The sequence below is a fragment of the Clavelina lepadiformis genome, chromosome 2 (assembly GCF_947623445.1).
Source record: "Clavelina lepadiformis chromosome 2, kaClaLepa1.1, whole genome shotgun sequence".
Taxonomy (NCBI): Eukaryota; Metazoa; Chordata; class Ascidiacea; order Aplousobranchia; family Clavelinidae; genus Clavelina; species Clavelina lepadiformis.
The window spans coordinates 17,874,517-17,894,989 of NC_135241.1; the positions used below are offsets into that span (position 1 = coordinate 17,874,517).

The following is a 20,473-nucleotide window of genomic DNA, read 5'->3' on the forward strand; positions in this document are numbered from 1 at the left end:
TTTGGTAGCGCCATCAGCAGTACCAATGGCTTGCGATGCATAGGGCTTTCGTTTACAGTCAGGCTTCCCAGCAACAAAATGGATGCAGTCGCTCGTCGAAGACGGAAATTCTGAAATAAAGGGCCATTGAAATAGCATGATTTAGGCGGAACAGTAGTAGAAACTTACAAAAATAACCATAGCAACTATTTTAGTACCTAATGCTCAGAGCCTGTAAAGGCAATTTTTAAAACATCATGGCCAAAACAGTATTGATGATGGTTGCATCACTAACTTGAAATGTTCACGTCGGCTGGCTCTAAAATGAGGCGATATGGATCGACACAAAGCCGGAAATGACTTACTTGCAAATCACATGCAAGCGGTAAAATTGATTTATGTACTACTAGCATATATGTCAGTCAATGATCGCCCAGCCCCTGGCCGTCAAAGTTGATGCTACCATTCCGTTATCGGTCATTGTGCTAATCCAGAGAGACAAGACTCGTTAGAAGCCAGCCGAACCATGTCCTTTCACTCCTTTGTTAAATTTTCTATCAGCTTTTTCATCGTTTGTCTGCGTACATTTTAATAAAATATTAGTGCTTTATGCTTTTATTAACTTAAAACGCATCCATTCTGTCAGAAAAATACGTACACTTCATTATAGCACGAAAACAATAACTGTCCTACCAGTTTTGCAAATAAAATGAATAAACAAAGAACTAAACGCCGTTAAATACAAAAAAGCCAGCCAAAAGTATTTCTGGAAAGAGTGCAATCAAATTTTAGTTAATAGCCTAGCCCAAAGACAAGCTAGCAAGTTAAGTAAGCCTAAAAACTGAGTTTTACATTCATAATAAGTTTTTGGCTTAAGGGGTCATGACCCATTTCAACGAGATAGGCTTTTCAATGCAAAGTACATTAAATCAAGACGCTACTGTCGCAAATTCACATCATAAACCTACACTGAATTTTGGCTTGCAACGACATCTAGGTTATGACTGTCTACAGTCTTAATTTGGACAAAATCCATGTACTCAGTTTTCCATAACAGCTACCTAAACTTTACAGCAAGTTTTGAACTTAAAAATTTAGCACAAATACTCCTAAAAACCGAAAAATCAAACCCTCAAAAAATGTACAATTTAGCCTAAACCTGGAACCAGCTGTCGCCAAAACAACAACAAAACTAGTTCACATCGACGTCACATGCGCGTTGGACCGGAAAATTTCTTACTTTTTTTAATATGACGCATTGAGTACGAACACGTAATAATCACTGTGTTGCCGGCTCAAAATTGTCTTTATGTAGGGTAGTGAGCCCTTATAGGGAATTTTTTAATCCGACTGTCTAAGGTTAAAGACGCTTGCATTAGAACATACCAACTGAAAGTCCAACGTGCGCGAAAGATTGGCCATCTCTATCGAAAAGAGCTTGAATGTTTATCAAATAGATCAAATTTACACTATCCGCTAGATGGCGATTAGAGCACAGACATCCTTAATTGGTCAAAAGACATCAATTAAGGTTAAAATTCTGAACCAGCCACAAGTAATTTAGTCCCATTGAAAATCTATGCGCTGTGTACGACATGGCGAAACGCAGGAAGCCTGGAACAAGATTATAATTCAACAATACGCTAGCAGGATCTGGCAAAAAGGCGATTTTATGTGTTGCCAGATTATCTTAGGAGCGCTCGCAGGAAAGTCGTAGGAAGACGACGTCTAGCAGTAATATAGACAAGACACACCTACTGATAACATAAAAACTGCGATCGTATTTATTTCCGTTTTGTAAATCAACATGGAGCGCGACCTATGCCCTAGGGGAGAAGCTTGCCAAAGATATGCAAGGGATGGCTTGGTCGTTAACGTTCTGACAACGATTTAAAGGTTTTTAACGAATTTTCCAAGCAAATGCAATCAACTCAAGAACAACCAGTAACACGTGAGACAAGCTGTGTCCATACCTTTCAATTCCTTGGTCGGCGTTTTCGAAAGCTTTGCATAGGTAAGTTCTTTACAAAAGAAGACACTAGCAGCGCGATGAAAGCACGTTCGCGAAAAAAGTTTGCCATCCATTTTCATTCGAGGTTGTTTGCTCAGTACGAAGCCTGCATCGAAAATCACTTGAAAAGGATCTTCAAACTGTGACAAGTCTGCTAAACAACGCAACAGAAGCTGTTTTAGCCGGCCTGCAAGATGATCACAGCGAATGAATGTCGACGGTTTTCTTTCGTTCGCCGTGGTAAACCGCGACCACTGTTATGGAACAACAACAAAATACGTCTTGTACTAAATGACAAATCATAATTGCTTTGCAAACAGACCGTTGCCAAATACTTCAATCAATGAATTTTGGGTGTAATATGTTGAGGTAAAACCACCAAAAAATGCAAAAGTGTAAACGATACATTTTCGAAAACGCTGCCGACAGGCAGCCATTTTGAAAACACAATACCTGGTCGATTGCAGCTTGCAGCTTTATGTCGAAACAATGGTTTTGGTAGCGCCATCAGCAGTACCAATGGCTTGCGATGCATAGGGCTTTCGTTTACAGTCAGGCTTCCCAGCAACAAAATGGATGCAGTCGCTCGTCGAAGACGGAAATTCTGAAATAAAGGGCCATTGAAATAGCATGATTTAGGCGGAACAGTAGTAGAAACTTACAAAAATAACCATAGCAACTATTTTAGTACCTAATGCTCAGAGCCTGTAAAGGCAATTTTTAAAACATCATGGCCAAAACAGTATTGATGATGGTTGCATCACTAACTTGAAATGTTCACGTCGGCTGGCTCTAAAATGAGGCGATATGGATCGACACAAAGCCGGAAATGACTTACTTGCAAATCACATGCAAGCGGTAAAATTGATTTATGTACTACTAGCATATATGTCAGTCAATGATCGCCCAGCCCCTGGCCGTCAAAGTTGATGCTACCATTCCGTTATCGGTCATTGTGCTAATCCAGAGAGACAAGACTCGTTAGAAGCCAGCCGAACCATGTCCTTTCACTCCTTTGTTAAATTTTCTATCAGCTTTTTCATCGTTTGTCTGCGTACATTTTAATAAAATATTAGTGCTTTATGCTTTTATTAACTTAAAACGCATCCATTCTGTCAGAAAAATACGTACACTTCATTATAGCACGAAAACAATAACTGTCCTACCAGTTTTGCAAATAAAATGAATAAACAAAGAACTAAACGCCGTTAAATACAAAAAAGCCAGCCAAAAGTATTTCTGGAAAGAGTGCAATCAAATTTTAGTTAATAGCCTAGCCCAAAGACAAGCTAGCAAGTTAAGTAAGCCTAAAAACTGAGTTTTACATTCATAATAAGTTTTTGGCTTAAGGGGTCATGACCCATTTCAACGAGATAGGCTTTTCAATGCAAAGTACATTAAATCAAGACGCTACTGTCGCAAATTCACATCATAAACCTACACTGAATTTTGGCTTGCAACGACATCTAGGTTATGACTGTCTACAGTCTTAATTTGGACAAAATCCATGTACTCAGTTTTCCATAACAGCTACCTAAACTTTACAGCAAGTTTTGAACTTAAAAATTTAGCACAAATACTCCTAAAAACCGAAAAATCAAACCCTCAAAAAATGTACAATTTAGCCTAAACCTGGAACCAGCTGTCGCCAAAACAACAACAAAACTAGTTCACATCGACGTCACATGCGCGTTGGACCGGAAAATTTCTTACTTTTTTTAATATGACGCATTGAGTACGAACACGTAATAATCACTGTGTTGCCGGCTCAAAATTGTCTTTATGTAGGGTAGTGAGCCCTTAAGTATTCTGTTACCTAATTAAAGCTTTAAACATGGAAATACTACTTTTAAATCTAACGCTTAATATAGGCCTAAACTAGATACAAATATGCGTTGCAGAATAATTATTGTGAAAAATTTATGGTGATAGGAAATATTTGAATTATTTAAATTTGCTAAAATCACAGCTAAAACGACGTATAATATCAACGCGCACATAAATTATTTAGCTTATAATTATATTTGAATTCATGATTTATATCAAAAAAGAAAGCTCCGCGGAGAGGTATTAACTTTATTCCATTACCACATTTCTTTCGTGATTTTCTTCAACATTATCAACGGCATCTACAGCTGTTTCTGGGGCTTTCCATAAATAATAAAGCAATGTTTTCGGACCGTAGTGAGTAGCCCTTGAATTTAGACAGTCACTGTACTGCTTGTCTGATGTTGATGGATCACAATACTTGTCATGGTAAATGTGAACTTCAGCTGGTTCCGTACTTTGAAACGTTTCTAGCCCTGCGTTCTGAATTGCTTTTACCTATAAAACAAATTTTGGATTAAAACTATCTATCCAGTAGGCTATATGTGCAATCAAATTAGAACATAAACAATCACATTATTAGAACATAAACATACCGCATTACTACGCCTTGGAAAAGAGTAAGCTTAATGTGTGCGACATCATACAGTTACACGTAATCTGTGCAATGCAGGGTTATTTAAATGGGTACTTGAACTGGTACTACTGGATTCTACGTCTCTTTAAGTCAGTTCTATTGCTGTTAATAGTTTGTTGGAAACGCCATGACAAATCAGTCGTTCGAGATATTATGCATTTATAAAAAAATAATTTCCTGGTGAAGCGCAACACAAAATTTGTTTCATAATACAAGAAAATCGCCTAATTAAAGAGTTCATGGGCCTTACCAAATGAAGATCTTCCAAGCCCCATCCGTGAATGCTCAAATCAAACCCTCCAGTCCTGTTAAAATCACTCTTGTATAAAGAGAGCATTCCGAAACTAAAATACCTCCAGAACCCCGACAACTCTTCAAATGTAAAGTGGGTGGAAGGTTTCGGGCGCTCTACGTAAACAACGTCTGGGTCGTATTGGCTGAAGAATACTGGATAATACACAGTTTTCCCTTGGATGCTGTTGCGACGAATATGGATTAGCAATTCCGGCGCGAAAACTAAATCAACGTCACAAAAAAATAGGATCGTGTTTGCGTCCGTTACTTGCTCGCTTGCTGTCTGCAAACCTACTCCTCTTGAAAATTCTGTTCCTGGCTTCGTGAGAACTATCTCAAGTCTTGCATGCGGATAGCTATCTTGAAGTGAACGGAGGTTTTGCTTGATAAAATGAACGTCGTCTTTGATTGCGTTATGTTGCGCTGCTTCTTCTTCATATAGCATCTCTTGGCGACGCACTGAGTCGGCATTCACAATCACAGCATCATTCGTTTCTGCATCCCTTGACTTGAGTTCCTCCGGGAAGAAAGTGACGATTAAATGAACGTTTTCCCCCTTGTTCAAGAAAGTCTCCTCAAAATTTTTGAGAAACCGTACAAAGTTTTCTGGTCTACCGCTGAGAGCCATCAAGAAATAAACTGCCACCTTCGGTGTGGATGAAATCGGCAAATAATCCCATTTTTTTAAGTTTGAAACCTTGTTTATCATTTGCGCTTGTTTCTCAATGACCAACGTTTCCAGCTCGTACGGCTCATCCATAAAATGCAAACGCGTAGTGATATACTGACGCTGGTAAATGGAGATTGTCTTAGTGCGATCTTTGTAATTTACAAGTCCGCTGTAGGTAGCGGAGGAAGGCACAAAACTACAAACCAGAAGAGAAATTGCATCCATCGATAAAGTTGGATTGACAACATGATAGGATAACTCAAGGGAAACAGCTTTCAGTTTGGCGTGTTTTATGTCTTTTTTGTAGTCATACTGACTTACAAATTTGTTGGTATTATCTATCAGGACATTTTTCAACGTTGGGTGCATTCTCTTATTAAGGTTACGTTCATCAATTTTATAAATGTTTGATCGGACAATCGAATTCCATCTAAACTGAGAATAGGAACTGGATCCCTGAAATACAAAAGAAAAGTACAATTAAGAAAATTGAAATTAACGATTGCAAAATAAAAAATTTGCAATAATTTTTTTTAAATGAATAGAGCTCAAATCAAACCAGATCATGAGTGTCTTCCTCGTTTTTAAAGTTTTTGCGCAAATCCTTTTCGAGTTGCGTTACCCTGTCTACAAGCTGGGCTATCTTGCGCTTTAGCACCACTGCGTGGAAGTTGTATTGATAAGTTGATTCTTTGTTTGCGTGAAATATCAAACCCTCATCTGTTAAGCATGACAACGTTTTAACGCTATGTTTATGAAACTACCGCGTGAGGTTCCCTAAAAATGTTGACATAGCGACCTTGAATAGCCCAGGAGTGGGGAAAGTGCGGCCTTTTCAACAAGTTTGTTTGGCCTTTTAATCATTGGCTTTCCTTCAAATATATATGTTTTCGTTACTAGTTTTTACCAATTATCACCTAGAGGATCTATTAATTTATTCTAAAATCAACAATTGAAGAACAAAATATCGCATTATTAGCTCATGATAAACAACGTTATTGTAGTCATTAAATACTATATCAATGAATAAGCTTTGTAATATTTTGTTTACGTATGCTTTTGGTTGTTGTGGCCTTACCAATTCTCAGCGAACTGAGTTGCGGTTGTAGAGTAACAAATGTTTCCCCACCCTTGGAATAGCCTAAACTAATGCAGACATAAAAAGTAGGTTTACACTTCTAACTTTTCTTTGCCTATATATGCTACCGACACTAATCGCTGAAAAAATAATTTCTTCATTTCTGGAATGAAAACGCACCTATTTGCTTTGGTGTGACGAGATGAATGTTTGAACCATAAGTTCCATCCTGGTAATTCTGGAAAAAAAGACGACGGGTTTCCCACGAATCTGTGCACTTAATCCCGGTCGTTTTCTGTACGCATCTTCCCAGCTCTATATCTTCGTGCTCCGTCAGGAGCGACATTAAGCAGGTTCCAAGTTTTGGGCCCAGTTTCCGTAAAAGGGCTTTCGAAAAAATCATTCCTGGACCACCCTACAAGCAAACAAATCGTAGCATAGAATGAGTAGAAAAATATTGATAGACTACTGTAGTTTGAAGGTTTTATATTATCTGAGACCATGTAGCACCTTATCGTACAAGTTTAGCTGGCAGAGTCAGTGAATAAGCGTCATTATCGTATCAATAACAGCATTACCATGCAGTAATTCTCTCCTGGACTTATGAAATCGTCGGTGTCACGACCGAAACCCGCGTTGCCAATGTACATGGGAATCGATGAATTTATTCTGTTCAGAAACTTTTCAAGCTTCTCCGTGTTGACATAAGCATCGTCATCCAGTCTTACAAACCAATCATAGCTATAAAAGAAGGCGTTTTAATATCGATAGCACCATAAAAATCATAACCATAAGCAGTAAACCAATTTGTAAACACGTGTCTTGAGAATCCTTGAAATTTGCATTTACATTACATAGAATGACAGCTGCTTTGCTATTCACTTTACATTTTTTATTACTTTAAATGACCAGCAAGCTCAGCGGACGTACTCATTGATATAAGCGTCATGAATAAATTTCAACATTGAAAAGCTTTTCTTTTGCGGAGGGTAAACATTGTCGCTGACTCCGGGAAGTTGTATTATACGCACGTCGTTTTCCAGATCAGAGCTGACGTATCTGCGGCGTTCATCCTTGGTGCCATTTGTGTCTGCAAACACCTCCACGGTCACGTGACGATGTTTCATCCAACTATGTATAGCTGAAGCTACCCGAGTGTTTAACCTTTTGCTCATAGACATCATACCTGGGTAAGTTTAATAGCCAAGTAAATCTATAGGCATTTCACATCATATACATTAGTTTAAGCAACTGTGTTTTATAAAAAACGTACAGCAAATTTTGCTTTACCTATGTATATATTTCCAGTGGAGCGTTGTGATCGGTCATGTTTGACTTTTTCGGTTGTTTTGCGAAATGCGGTGGTAATTGCTGCACCGTCATTGCCGATGGTGGCGCAGGGTTTATTGGAATGAACGTTGTGGGTTATTCCTAGGTGATACTCAGGAAGAAAATGCACGCCCAGCAAGAAGCCGATCACTCCGCCCAAGATAAATCTAAATGGAAATAACGGTTCATCTCGTACTGTATTACCAATCGCTTATTTTATCGTAAGTTGTTTGAATCATAAACTTATGAACGAGTAACAGGCCTAATTTAAAGTACGCAGTACGTTACAGTTTTAAGAATGAATTATCGTAGAAACAAAAGCACATCGCCCTGACATTTCCAAAAAGGTGTGGTTTCAATGAAACGTTTCCACATTTGTGGTAGTTTAACTGTTGTAGGGTCATTTAACCGGAACTCCGCGGTTTTATTTAAGTGCACCAGTGTGTGACACACCACACCACAATCTCCTCACTATAAACTTTATATTTTTCATATGGTTAACTTATTTTTTCGCCAAAGGTTCATGGCGCAAAGAATGTTCTTCAATGCATACAGGTTATATTTTGATCGCAACAAGCGCTGTGCTTTACCTGTAAAGACTTTTCTCCAAATCCAAAGTAGGCGACATGAGCATTCTCCTGTGATACCTGCTGACTCCGAAAAGCTTCACCACTATATTGAAACATATTCTGAAAATTGCTTTCCGCATTTGATTATACTAACTATCACCGAACGTCAAATATATGCGCTCATACTCATAATAATGCTGAACTGTTGTTACGATTAAATAGTTGTTTGAGGCGGAAATTAACAAACGGAATATATGTGCGTTTAACCAGAAATTTACAATGACCGGTATTTATAGTTGAAGAGCAAAAGCTAGATTTTTTTTCACACGAGTTTTGACAAACTGTATCAAACCACATGCACATATTATCTGATACTATAGCAATAAATTTATATGTTTAGAGGAAAATAAACAAAATACCATATCAGAACAAAGTTTGTCAAACTTACTTTGTCTCTTCATTAGAACAGTTTAAGTAACTTAACTCTAAACAAGTATACTTAAGAGAAGTAGTAAAGTATCTGTAATCCTTTCATATTCACGAAATTTTGCAAGATAAAATAAACGAGTCCTTACCGGATTCTCAACTTTAAGTTAAAGACTAAAATCTTTTGCTTTATTTTTTCCTCCTTTTTCTTGTCCAAACGGTGTTTAATAACTTCTGCTCTTGTTTCATACAAGATGCTTGAGTTTGGTTACGCCTGAATATTAAACAATTTGTAAAGCATATCTGGGCGTCTAACCTTAATTTCTGCTTGGTTTAGTAAACAAGGGCGGCAAACCGCGCCTGAAAGGTTACAAAAAGGAGAGTTATTTGCTCTTGACAAAAAACTATTTGACTTTATGAATAGCTTCATGATATTATGTACACCAAATTCTGATTAAAGCAAACAAATAGTTTTCTTGTATGGCTTGTGCTAACTTTAACGTCTCCAGGTTTTCGTAAGGGTCTTATAAAGTTGATTTTTACTCTACAATACAGCAGCTTGGTTGACAGTTATTTCCAAATAACTTTTTTTCAGTCAAATTAGTAATTACGAATTTCGTTTCGTGCTGTAGCGAAATTCCACCACCAGTTGTACAGATGTACACAATCTACATTTTTACACATTATTATTGTCAATTGACTAACGTTTTCTGACCAACGTCTTGACAAAAGTAACTTTAAAGTTTTAAAAAATCAAAACCTTATCCACAAAGCCTTACCTACTTGTAGGTCTACGTTCAATTCGATAACGCCAAAAACTTAGTTTGAGTGAACTAAACTTAAAATATACCAGTTAGTTAGTGCTTATAATTTTCCTTCTGATCAAACCAAGTGACACTGCTGTTGTTTAGCTTATACGCTTGTCTTTACCGGTGAAGTGAAGGTGTAAAGCAAATTTCTTGATAATGATTTTTTGATGAACAGGTTTCATAAGTTGCTAAGTGAAAACTACTGTCATTTCCGCAACATTTAAATCGTCGGTCGATAAGTACTGTTAAGCGACAAGTATAGAACAAACTATGCACCACTATATCTTTGTGGCAATAGGCATCGCTCGTTTTCGATTACCATCAACGGTGCCAAGTCGTTTTCTCCTCTCGCGGTTAGGTGGTTTTCCAGGTAATTATGCGCAGCAGGAGTGCGGCGTGACAAAGAAAATCTTCTAGAACTGTATCACCTGTAGAAATACTTAATTTACACTGAATATACTTTCTTTAGTTTTACAATTATGTTGTATATAGGAAGCCAGATGTTTTTTCTACTAACCTATAAAAGTCCGACCAGTTTACTACGTATAGTTTTCGAGTAATGAACGATTGAATATTTGTGTGTAGTGTCGGCCACACATAGTTAAAATAGTAATGTAGCTCACCCTGTTTAGGTAGGGTAAAACCTAAGTCGACTCAACCAACGTCTGCCGGTTGAATATAGTCCTGGGTTTAATCGATCGTTGGTTGAATTGTCCTGGGTTAAATCGTCTGTTGGTTGAATTGACCTATCACCCTACCATCTACTGCATATTAAACATTCCACATGATTTAGCTTTCTCAACTAAATCGAAAACTAACTACCGTAAATAGCTTTCAATTTTTCGTGTGCTAACGGTTGCTAATTTGTCATAGTTATTTAAGCAGGGATAGTGCCTGCTAAAACACACATGCACAACAGAAATGTCGTCATATTTCTTGCAAGTATCTCCAATGAGGTGACAGGATTTCCTGTACGGATAACTAAGCCTATTTGTTGAACATGTCAAGTTGGCTTTCCAGAAAAGTCTTATTTTCATTAATTATGTCGGCTAAGATAGTCATTATGTTACTTACTTGTGAAAAACAGGCGTTTAATATTATTTATTTTTTCTACCAACCGGAATACATTTACTGGATTGTGATTACGCCAACATCTTACACCGAAATAATTTCAATGCATAAGAGATTGCATTGCAGAAATCGTAGGCAAATGCCAATCAAATCCGACGAGCCGGGTGATAAAAGTCGAAACAGTATGCCATTTTGTTTTCAGTGAAGAAATTTTCAGTTCAGACGACGTGTAGCCTAATGTGGATTAAACTTACCAGTATGAAACCAGGACAACAACTGCAATGATCGGTACATGGCAAATGACAAAAAATGGCCCATATCATGACTTTAAATGTTTTTTCTTAGCGCTTAGTGAAAATCTCGATAAATACGTACATTTTTACACGTTTATTTCACAACAAACTTACGTAACCATTTATGCATTGATAGAAAACGGCAGTCTGTAAGAAAAAACATATTTCAACAAGATTAACACATCCGTACATGTCAGATGAATGAACTACGCATTGCCTGCAGTATCACATGTGTGCATTACGGTCTGGCTAATACATTTGCGCACCACACAACAACAATTTGACACGGTGCTCACAGCAGTAAAACTGCGCTATTTTGCTTTTAAGGAGAATATCACTTGACCGTATGTAAGATCGATAAAATGTTTTCAAGACATATCGGAACAAAAATATTTCGTCTAACCATTGATGACAAAAGATAGAAATGGCAATGAATCTATCAACTTAAAATAGATTTCACGTCTTTATAACCGAAAGGTGAGGTTTCAGGATAATCTATACATAAGAAATCCTAATGTTCAGCGCGCATCATACCAAATTCAAGAAATCTGGCCGTTAAGTTTGGAGAAAAAACAACATTCCACGCCATCATTATCACCAATTCAAAAAAGAAAAATTTTTTTTTCAAACAGACAAACAAATCAACACCGCTATAAATGTCAAATTGGTGAAAGGCGCAAATGCAATCTAAATGCAAAAATTTCTTCAAACGAGCAAAAAGTGATTGGAAATCAGGGGTAAGTTGGCACGATTTTCGATGAACTATTAATTTGGTGACGAGATAGACAACAAGACACATGGAATGCAAAGTAAATGATCTTTGGAAGGGATTGCTATAAAACCAACAGCAATATCACGAAACACATTCAACGCAACTATGCATGTCACAGCCAGGCTCAGTTTAACATAATACGAAAAGGGCAATGAGAGAAATATGCGTCGCAAACTCGGACACGTGTAATACAAAAGCTCAATGTTCACGATTCTTTCGACAAGAGTAACTGACTGCTCTAACAATGGCAATTTGTCTTGAATACCTGATATTTGATTTGTGGGAATACACTAAAAACGCTTTTTTATAATTAAAAATATGTAAAATCAATATTACTTTCAGAAAATGTGAATATTCAAAATTAGTAAGAGTTGGTAACACTAAGCTGTTTTTACCATTGGTTACAAACACGAAAATACATAAATGCGACAAGAGTTAATAATACTGTTTAACAGTGGTAAAATTTGTCAACAATGAAGAGACCAATTGCAATACAGAGTTTAGAAAAACAACTATTGCAGCAATATCCTTGCTAAGTAAAAAGATAAAATAAAAGCAACAACGTATTGGCAACTACATGCAAATGTGGAAACTCGACCTCCAACTAAGGAAATATCACACGATATTGAGAAGTTTGTCAACGGAACAGGATAATCACTGCAAAGCTAAAAGTTGATCGGGCACTGTTTGAGAGCTAACAGTAAAAAAACCACCACTTAACAGACCTTGAGTTAGTACAATCACTTCCTTTATAAAGAAGTGGAAGGAATTGTATCAACCTTTTGGATAGCTTCCTGATAGGTAGGAGGAGGAGAATGTTGATCATCCAATTCGAGGGCAGCTTCAAAATCTGGTGGAGGATCGGATGGGTATTGTTCGTCTTCTTCATAATCCGGCACAGCCAAGTCAAATCCCGGAGGAGCTAAATTAATCGAAAATTGTATCAATTGTTTTTCATGGTAATGTTGATGGCTGATGATTTTACCAATTCATAAGAAAGTTATCTTTTACAAACCTGAGGGCTCCAGTTGATCAAGGGTCGAATAATCTGGCAATCCACGATGCCCAATGACAATATCAACAGGTTTTGCAACAAGCTCAGTATTGCCCATGGCACTCTGCATAGTACTTCTAATCTACCAGAAAAACGGATCATGCAAAAACGTGTTTTCAAAATAGAATACATGCTGTAATTTCTTAAAAAAAACTTAGTTATACAGCTCAAAGCATACTTACAGTGATAAAATATGCAACTGAAATGAACTTGCAATATCTCAAGTTGGATGCCACAAGAGTGGGTATTGTCATGGTCTCCTGGTTTGAAAAGTTTTTCCTACTTCTTGGACCCACTGGTACACCTTCCCATATTGCAACATCATTCAATTTTTCTTTACTTTTTAAATTTCCTGAAGACATTAAGGAAAAATCTGCCCGTCGTCCATAACATGTGACATTCTGACGTAGGATGATTGTGAAAGGTAATTGGCGATTGCTGAAAACAATGTCTAAAGGTTCATATTTTAATACCATACACTGTATCTTTTTTATTAACAATAAACTGTGATAGAAGCTCCATTAACAACCACTCCGTAATCACAACCACTTGAACGCGGCACGAAACATCTTGTTTATACAATGTACTGTATAACATTCTGTTTTGCAAGCGCGACCACTCTGGTATCCAGACTGCGACCGCAATGAAGTTGACACAAAACAACTAAATAAATCCCACCTAACGCGACCCATCATTATATCAAAATTCAAACTTTATAACTTGCAATTGTTAAAAATCATAACTAATTAATTGCAGATATGTTGCAAGCATCTAGGACCTTCTTTTGGTGATTGTTTCAATACAGATCAGCTCATGGCAGACACGTACTACAAATGAACCTGCAGCAACAATTCCTTACACTTTTTAAATGGTTTAAAAATTGAAAAAGTTGTGAAACAGTTTTTGAAAGAATAAGCTATACTGTCCATCTTCTAGGTTCCTAATGGTCGACCTACCAAAGATCTATTGATATTCAGTAATACAACAAGTGAATACCAGTGAAGTAGGTAGTAAAAAAGGTCGTTTTTCTAAAAAAAACTACGGTACTGTTAGTGTGTTATCAATAATAATCTGTAATAACTAAATAAGGATATTGTTACCACTGTGTAGAAAAACTACCAAAAGATAAGAACAAACAATTTTTTTTCTTTTACCTCCCATTATCAATGTATCCATTAACAATCACTTTATCACCCGGAGAATAGGCACTTTTATCTATGGTGATGTCAATCTTGGCATCAATTTTGTTACAGCAACAGCATTCATCATGGGCCTGCGCTTTTAGTTGAGCAGGGTAATAAAATAACTGAAACAGCAATATAAATAAAACATGGAATATCCACAAACACATGCTTGTTATATATTGAGAATAAGTTAAAAAACGACATCGTCTGTCAACTTTATCAACTAAACAAATTCAAACATGTTCAAAAAACTTCAGAGTTGAATTCATAACTTACACACATTTTACTGGTTTTTCTGCTTATAACATTTAACTTTATAATGAATACCTCAGAGGGAGAGAGTTCAACCACATCATAGACCATAAATGCTTTTGGTACATCCAGCGTATGCGAGTAACCAGATGCTTTACAAGCTACTTGCACATGATAGAAAATACTGCCGTGTTTACCTGTGTCAAACAACCGATTTGTTACATTGTTCAAGTGGTAGAGAACCTGTACTTTATGTTAACAATTTATTTGCATAATGAGTTTATGGTATAGGTTGGAAAATTTCTTTTGTAAGTTTTAATGTCTAACATGGTAAGACAAGTGACAACATACTTTCAAATTTGGTTTAGCACTGCATAAGACAGATAAGGTAAACTTACTTATAAATGAAGATGGGCAGTTGTCAGGCAACTGAAAAAAGAATTCTTTGGTGGCATTGCCCTTTGGTAACTTGACGAATTGATTACGTACTACAGAGAATATAAAAATTGCCATTAGTTTATTGCCAAATTACACGGCGAAGATTGTTTAACATAGCCAAGTAACAAGTTGCACAATCATGGTGCCATAGAAATGTGAGTTAACGTTTAAACTTACCACCACCCCACAGAATTAACTCTTGTGAGCTGTATACTTCCTTTTCCTTGTATGTTTTTTCTTTGTCACTGCCAGTATACCATTTAGTCTTACACTCCCCATGCAACTTAATGGAAACAGCTGTGTAACAAATTATATAAAAATGAATCAACCAATCAAACACATGCGGGATAAAAAAGTGTAAAGTCGAGCAACTTACAAAATATTTTAGTTGGCTTGTTAAGTTGCAACTCGACATGCCCAGTGACCAACTGACCAGGTTGGAACGTATTTGTGTTGTTGACAAATCGAATAACAATGTTGGATATTCTTCCCATAATTGTCAATATACGTTTTGCTAGACTAAGCGTTTCATGATTTGAACATTGCTGGAGAAGATGCTTAATTGCTATTCCTATCACGTATACTGCAAATGGAAGAATAAAGTAAAATGCATACACTGAGCTTAGTTATCAATAAACTCATATTATTGATGCACACAGGAAATACAACAAACCAGCAACACCTTATTTGTAGAATGAGTTCTAGTTAGCAAATTTAGTCTAAAGACACTCATGTAAGACTTTGCCCAAATACAGTGAGTGCTACTGAAATTCATAAAATCACATGAACTAGGATCTACCATTGAGAGCGTTCTGCTTTAAAATAATCGAAACACTTCAGAAAACATTAAGCTGAAAAAATCGCCACAGTTAATGTTTAAAACAATTATTGCACATGTATCTTAACTCATTACAAAATGGGTTACCCTAATACTAAACACATTGTAAAATATATGTAAGTATTTCTCTGGGGCAACATGTTGTGATAAACATCACATACTAGTACAATATTTGTTACTGGTAATTACTATGTTCTGCTCTACCACCAACAACATATACATTGATAAATAACGGCATTAACAGTGTTAGAGATCAGTTTTAAAAAAATCATCCAACCCACCACACAAAAATGCTTAAGTTTAATATTACGCATTTGTGTGCTGCATACAAAGCGTGCATAAAAGATAAGTTTGCTGGATGGAGATGTAAAAGCATGTTGCCTGCAATAAAATAAAAATATACACCGATTTATACCAAGTGGTTTCAGTTCTATTGTGCAATAAAACCAGCTGATAGTGCATTGTACTGATCAGGAACTCATAGAAGCAATCGTGCATAGTGAAGTGCAACAGTGAGTACCATAGTATAGCCAAGTATAATTCCAGCTCAGGAAGAATTCCTATTGCTTCAGTATCACAGCACATTTGGAAGAAACACCAATTGGTTATTAGAAATCTTTTAAAGCATTCATTTTGATACTTTCATTATGTACTACTTCTTTGTTTGGGATCTAATACATTTTGATGATATTGAAATGCTTCATGTAAAAGCAATGGGCCGACTGGTGAGTTTAAAATCATTCTTTCTCCCAGCACCTGATGACCCAGAAAATCCAGCTCTAGTTGCGGAAAGCGAACGAGTTCCAAGAGCTCATCTAAGTATTTTAACCTCTCCTCTCTGTTATGTTTTATCCATCTTATAACAACATGATAGACGACTTCTTCACAGCTTACCATGAGGTCATCAGACTGTAAAAACACTATAAGGTCATCTTTTGTTATTTCATCATAAAAGTTCGGTTCTCTAACTGCGTCATCAAAGTTTTCAATGATGTAACTTTGAGTTTTTGCATGGTACCTGTTCTGCTTAAGGTCCCTTGCAAGTTTAAATGCAAATATGCAAGCATCCATGTCGTATATAACTTTCTTCTCTTTTTTTCCTTTCTTCTCTTCTGATTCTTCCTCGTTAGGGCATTCTGTGTGCACTGTTTCACTCGCCTGAGCTTCATTATTCACCAAGTTGTTTTTATTATTTACTGCTGTAAACTTTGTGAAGTGACGACCATGCTTTTTCCTATTTTTACCCATGTCCAGGTTTACTTCCCAATTTGTTTCAAAATCAAATAAACACAACTGAGTCTCAGTACTCCTCCAGAATAAGTTGCTAATTTACATTTTGAACTAGTTGCATGTGACTAACCCTGTAAAATGAGAATTAATGAAATCAGGCACATCAGTAAAATAAAAAAGTATGTACATACCATGAACATAAAACATGATTGACTACATACAAAAATATTAAAACTTTTTAAGGTGTTCAAGCAAGAACATCCATTTAAAAGTATTGCGTCCACACAGAGCAGGTGCTTTAATAAATGTTATGGTTGTTATATGTCATTAATATTTAAGTGAGCAAGAAGAAGATGAGAAGTTTTTTAAATTGATCTTGAATATAATATGTCGGCTTGCTTGGTCAGTGTAGATCTGACCTTAAACACTTTCTGTACCAAATCTCAGGAAAAAGAAATGAACATCAAACCCAGAGTTTAATGTTTTTACAAAAAGAAAAATACGAAATATTGAATGCTCCTTATTCGTGGTAATTATAGTAAACGTGTTAATAGTCTTGGGCATACATATATCAAATAAAAATCTTGGCATGTAATGTATACAAATAGCACACACAATCATAGCATTTGATATTTTGCAGAGCCAAACAGTTTTGTATTTTAAACCACATCACAGGAACATATATATAATTGTGAATTTCTAATATTACTAATTACACTCACAAATACAAAAAGTCAATATTTATTAATTAGTCTACACTACATTCCACAGGTTTTATCTTGTTGCATGTTATCTCTTGCATTTTCTAGACCTAAGTACCGTATATACTCGAGTATAGGTCGAGATCTTTGCAACTGATTTTCACCTCAAAAAGAAGGGGTTGAACTATACATGGGACAAGCCAGAGCAAAACCTCCAAGTTCAGTTGATAGCACAGTGACTGACGCATACAAAGTGCGGAAAGCTCTCCGATGAAAGACAAAGTTTTAATTACAAAAACATCAAATAGTAAACGCAACAAACAATACGAAATAAAGCCAGAAGATGCATTTCGATAATGCTTCAGTTTAAAAATCCATCAAACTCTTCTTCACTATTATCGCTGTTTTTTTTGACGTGTTAACTCCCGGGCAGCGGCAGAATTGGTAGTTTTTATGGCAAATTTAAGAATGGTTAGACTAAACTTTGCCATGAATTTATTGCGTTTACTGGCCATTTCCTATAACTAACTTCACAACAACTCACACGTCTGCCTCTTGCACGAGACGAATATCCCGTGACGCTTTCATGCACAAGACAAATATGATTTGTGTCACCTGAGTTCTTTGTAGGCTTGTTTTAAAGAAGTGCAGCTGAAGTTTACAGTTATACAATTGCTATGCAAGTACTTAGCAAACTAGGCTAAGGAAAAGCTAGGGAATAAGCAATACACGAAAGAATAAAAATATCTCCGATTTTCAACGAAAAGGTAGGGGGGATGACCTATACTATCGAGTACACCTATACTCGAGTATATACGGTAATATTTTACTGAAGTACTGAAAAAATTCAACTAAATTAAAACAAGAGATCACATTAAAGCAATTTTCTTATAACCACGTTCTTTAGCAATTTTGTTTTGGTGATATTCAAATGCTTCGTGTAAAAGTAATTGGCCAACACCAGTATCTAATACTATTGGCTCTCTGACAACTTGCTGGCCAAGAAAATCAAGTTCTAATTGGGGAAATCGCACCAATTCAAGCAGTTCCTCCAAATACTGCAGCCTCTCATCTTGTCTGTGTTTCACCCATCGAATAACCATGTGATAAATGACTTCTTCGCAACTGACAACCAAATCATCGGATTGTAGAAATACGACAATATCATCTTTTGTCACTTCATCATAAAATTTAGGTTCTCTGACAGCATCATCAAAATTTTTAATAATGTATTTTTGAGTCTTGGCGTGATATTTGGGTTGATTTAATTTTCTCGCCACACTGAAGGCAAACAGACAAGCAGCCATGTCATATTTGTCATCATTTTCCTTTTCTTTTTCCTTACTAACATCTTTTGAACTATCCTGTTGATTTGAATTGGCGTCCACTGTCGCGCTAGGACCTGTAGTAGAATTACTTCTCACAGTTCCACTACTTGATGTGCTGGATTTTTGTTTTTTCTTGCTCTTTCCCATAACAACAGGTGTATTCAGTATTTATATATGTCCTGAAATTTAATGACATCAACAAAATATTTTTAATTCGTAAAATCGCTGGGCTCAAAGTAATACAGAAGTTCAGAACTATGTTTAATACTGCTACAGCTGCAATCACCAATGACACTGAACAGCTGCACATTCAAACAAGAACACAAAAAAAATTAAAACCAAATAAAAATACAATAATACATAAACAAGCTTGATTATTGGGACTTGACAGGTGATTTATTATCGTCAAATTTGAGATATGCAAAGACAATTTTCAGTTCAAGAGAAGAAATTCTGTTACTATAGGCTACCAGAACATCAACAAAAGAGTTTAATCATTCCAAATTTTTTATGCAAATGTATTTGACTGAATGCTTTTTGCTTAAATTTTTATATTAATGAGTGATTTATGTGCTTTGTTATAATTTTGTTCATTTTTTTAATTAGTCTTAACATAAATGCTTATCTGGGTTAGTGGCTTAGCTGACTTTCTATCGTTAAAGCTCAAAAGCATAGTTAACATGTAGCATATTTTAAGCCTTAGGGCTTTACTGCTTTACCAGCTCTTTGATTGTTTTCGAGCATATTATTCTTCTTTTAGTATGTGAAATGGTAAAAAGGTTCGCACTTAACATCATACTTTTTTAACTCTTACAATGTCCAGCTGCTGTACTGGTCGTAGGCCTAACAGGATGGCTGGTAGTATACACAAACAGAATTGTGCCAATCAATGTAAAGAAAATGCAGGTCTCTTGTTCTTTTGAACCCTGACTAATAGGCCTGAATTAGAAAAGAATTTTGAGATAATATAAAAAAAAACTTTGACAAAATAATTGACCAATACTTGATCCTTGTATGGGAGTGCAAAAGTGAAGAGGACTCGCAAATTTTTATAATAAATATAACTTTGGGGTAGTTGGTCCAGCCATTTAAAGAACTGAGTTATGAAGTCACTATAAGCAAATCCTGTTTAACGTTAAAAGGCAATGACGTTACACTGTCATAATAATACAGTCGTACAATCTACATCAGGGGTCTCAAATATGAGGCCAGCGGCATGCAGCCCGTAAAAAAATTTTTGTGGCCTACAATTTATTCTGGAATTTCCGAATAATAAACAGTTAAAAGGTGAAATATTGAGGTCCTTGATTATGCAAAACACTAACAGTAAAGTAGCCAGACAAAAAGATGATGTAGGCTAGCAAGTAGAGCAAATTAAAAATTGTATTTAACATTGCAAATTGGAAGATTTGCTGTTTTTGATAAATCAATAATAAGCAATAATAAATCAATAATATAATATAATAATAAGCTTTTATACTCCACACGATTAGCAAACTTTCCAATCTAGCATACATTTATCATATGGTAGATCTGTTTAGTATGGTACAATAATCTTTAGCCCTGGACTGATGAAAGTCTTTGCTTGACTTACAGACAACAATAATTTCTCATCGCTCGAGCCCCAGTTACCGAGCTAGCCTGAGCTGTGCAAGTTCCGATTGTCACAAATTTTTTATTTGT

The 20,473-nt window shown here is 36.1% G+C and overlaps 3 protein-coding genes across 23 annotated transcripts in view; all 3 read right to left on the reverse strand.

Annotated features, from left to right (window-relative positions):
• LOC143447518 (sodium/calcium exchanger 3-like) overlaps nucleotides 1-3,675 on the reverse strand; it is a 42,361-nt gene extending 38,686 nt beyond the window's left edge. For 16 of the 18 annotated variants that reach the window (XR_013114105.1, XM_076947698.1, XM_076947695.1 and 13 more), the window contains exon 1: nucleotides 1-3,675. This exon is cut by the window's left edge. The gene's annotated coding sequence lies outside the window, so the exon portion shown is untranslated. The other 2 variants (XM_076947682.1, XM_076947694.1) reach the window with 2 other exon arrangements.
• A 137-nt stretch (nucleotides 3,676-3,812) lies between these two features.
• LOC143447520 (chondroitin sulfate synthase 1-like) lies at nucleotides 3,813-10,527 on the reverse strand. Of its 4 annotated transcripts, XM_076947700.1 has the most exons (11): nucleotides 10,253-10,527; nucleotides 9,906-10,057; nucleotides 8,970-9,094; nucleotides 8,416-8,497; nucleotides 7,787-7,992; nucleotides 7,427-7,682; nucleotides 7,075-7,237; nucleotides 6,677-6,911; nucleotides 5,978-6,138; nucleotides 4,705-5,874; nucleotides 3,813-4,315 (listed from the first exon to the last, which is right to left on the reverse strand). In XM_076947700.1, exons 4-11 carry the CDS (start codon nucleotides 8,457-8,459, stop codon nucleotides 4,067-4,069), a joined length of 2,484 nt encoding a protein of 827 aa, XP_076803815.1. In that variant the 5' UTR covers nucleotides 8,460-8,497; nucleotides 8,970-9,094; nucleotides 9,906-10,057; nucleotides 10,253-10,527; the 3' UTR covers nucleotides 3,813-4,066. The 4 variants fall into 4 exon arrangements, with proteins under 4 accessions (XP_076803815.1, XP_076803817.1, XP_076803816.1 ...); XM_076947702.1 differs by lacking the exons at nucleotides 9,906-10,057; nucleotides 10,253-10,527 and adding an exon at nucleotides 9,600-9,888; XM_076947701.1 differs by lacking the exons at nucleotides 9,906-10,057; nucleotides 10,253-10,527 and having other exon boundaries at nucleotides 8,970-9,167.
• Nucleotides 10,528-11,072: 545 nt separating this feature from the next.
• LOC143445389 (arrestin domain-containing protein 2-like) lies at nucleotides 11,073-15,205 on the reverse strand. Its single transcript, XM_076944462.1, has 8 exons — nucleotides 15,070-15,205; nucleotides 14,871-14,990; nucleotides 14,654-14,743; nucleotides 14,331-14,452; nucleotides 13,974-14,125; nucleotides 13,002-13,257; nucleotides 12,781-12,901; nucleotides 11,073-12,687 (listed from the first exon to the last, which is right to left on the reverse strand). Exons 1-8 carry the CDS (start codon nucleotides 15,185-15,187, stop codon nucleotides 12,515-12,517), a joined length of 1,152 nt encoding a protein of 383 aa, XP_076800577.1. The 5' UTR covers nucleotides 15,188-15,205; the 3' UTR covers nucleotides 11,073-12,514.
• Nucleotides 15,206-20,473: the final 5,268 nt, after the last annotated feature.

Coding starts and splice junctions, on each gene's coding strand:
- LOC143445389 (XM_076944462.1), bottom strand. CDS start 15,187: ATGGGAAGAATATCCAACATTGTTATTCGATTTGTCAACAACACAAAT. Junction 14,744..14,870: donor GTTAATTCTGTGGGGTGGTG/GTAAGTTTAAAC, acceptor TATTCTCTGTAG/TACGTAATCAATTCGTCAAG. Junction 14,126..14,330: donor TTGAACTCTCTCCCTCTGAG/GTATTCATTATA, acceptor TTGCTGTTTCAG/TTATTTTATTACCCTGCTCA.
- LOC143447520 (XM_076947699.1), bottom strand. Junction 6,912..7,074: donor CAGGAGAGAATTACTGCATG/GTAATGCTGTTA, acceptor GTTTGCTTGTAG/GGTGGTCCAGGAATGATTTT. Junction 4,316..4,704: donor GCTTGGAAGATCTTCATTTG/GTAAGGCCCATG, acceptor TTTGTTTTATAG/GTAAAAGCAATTCAGAACGC.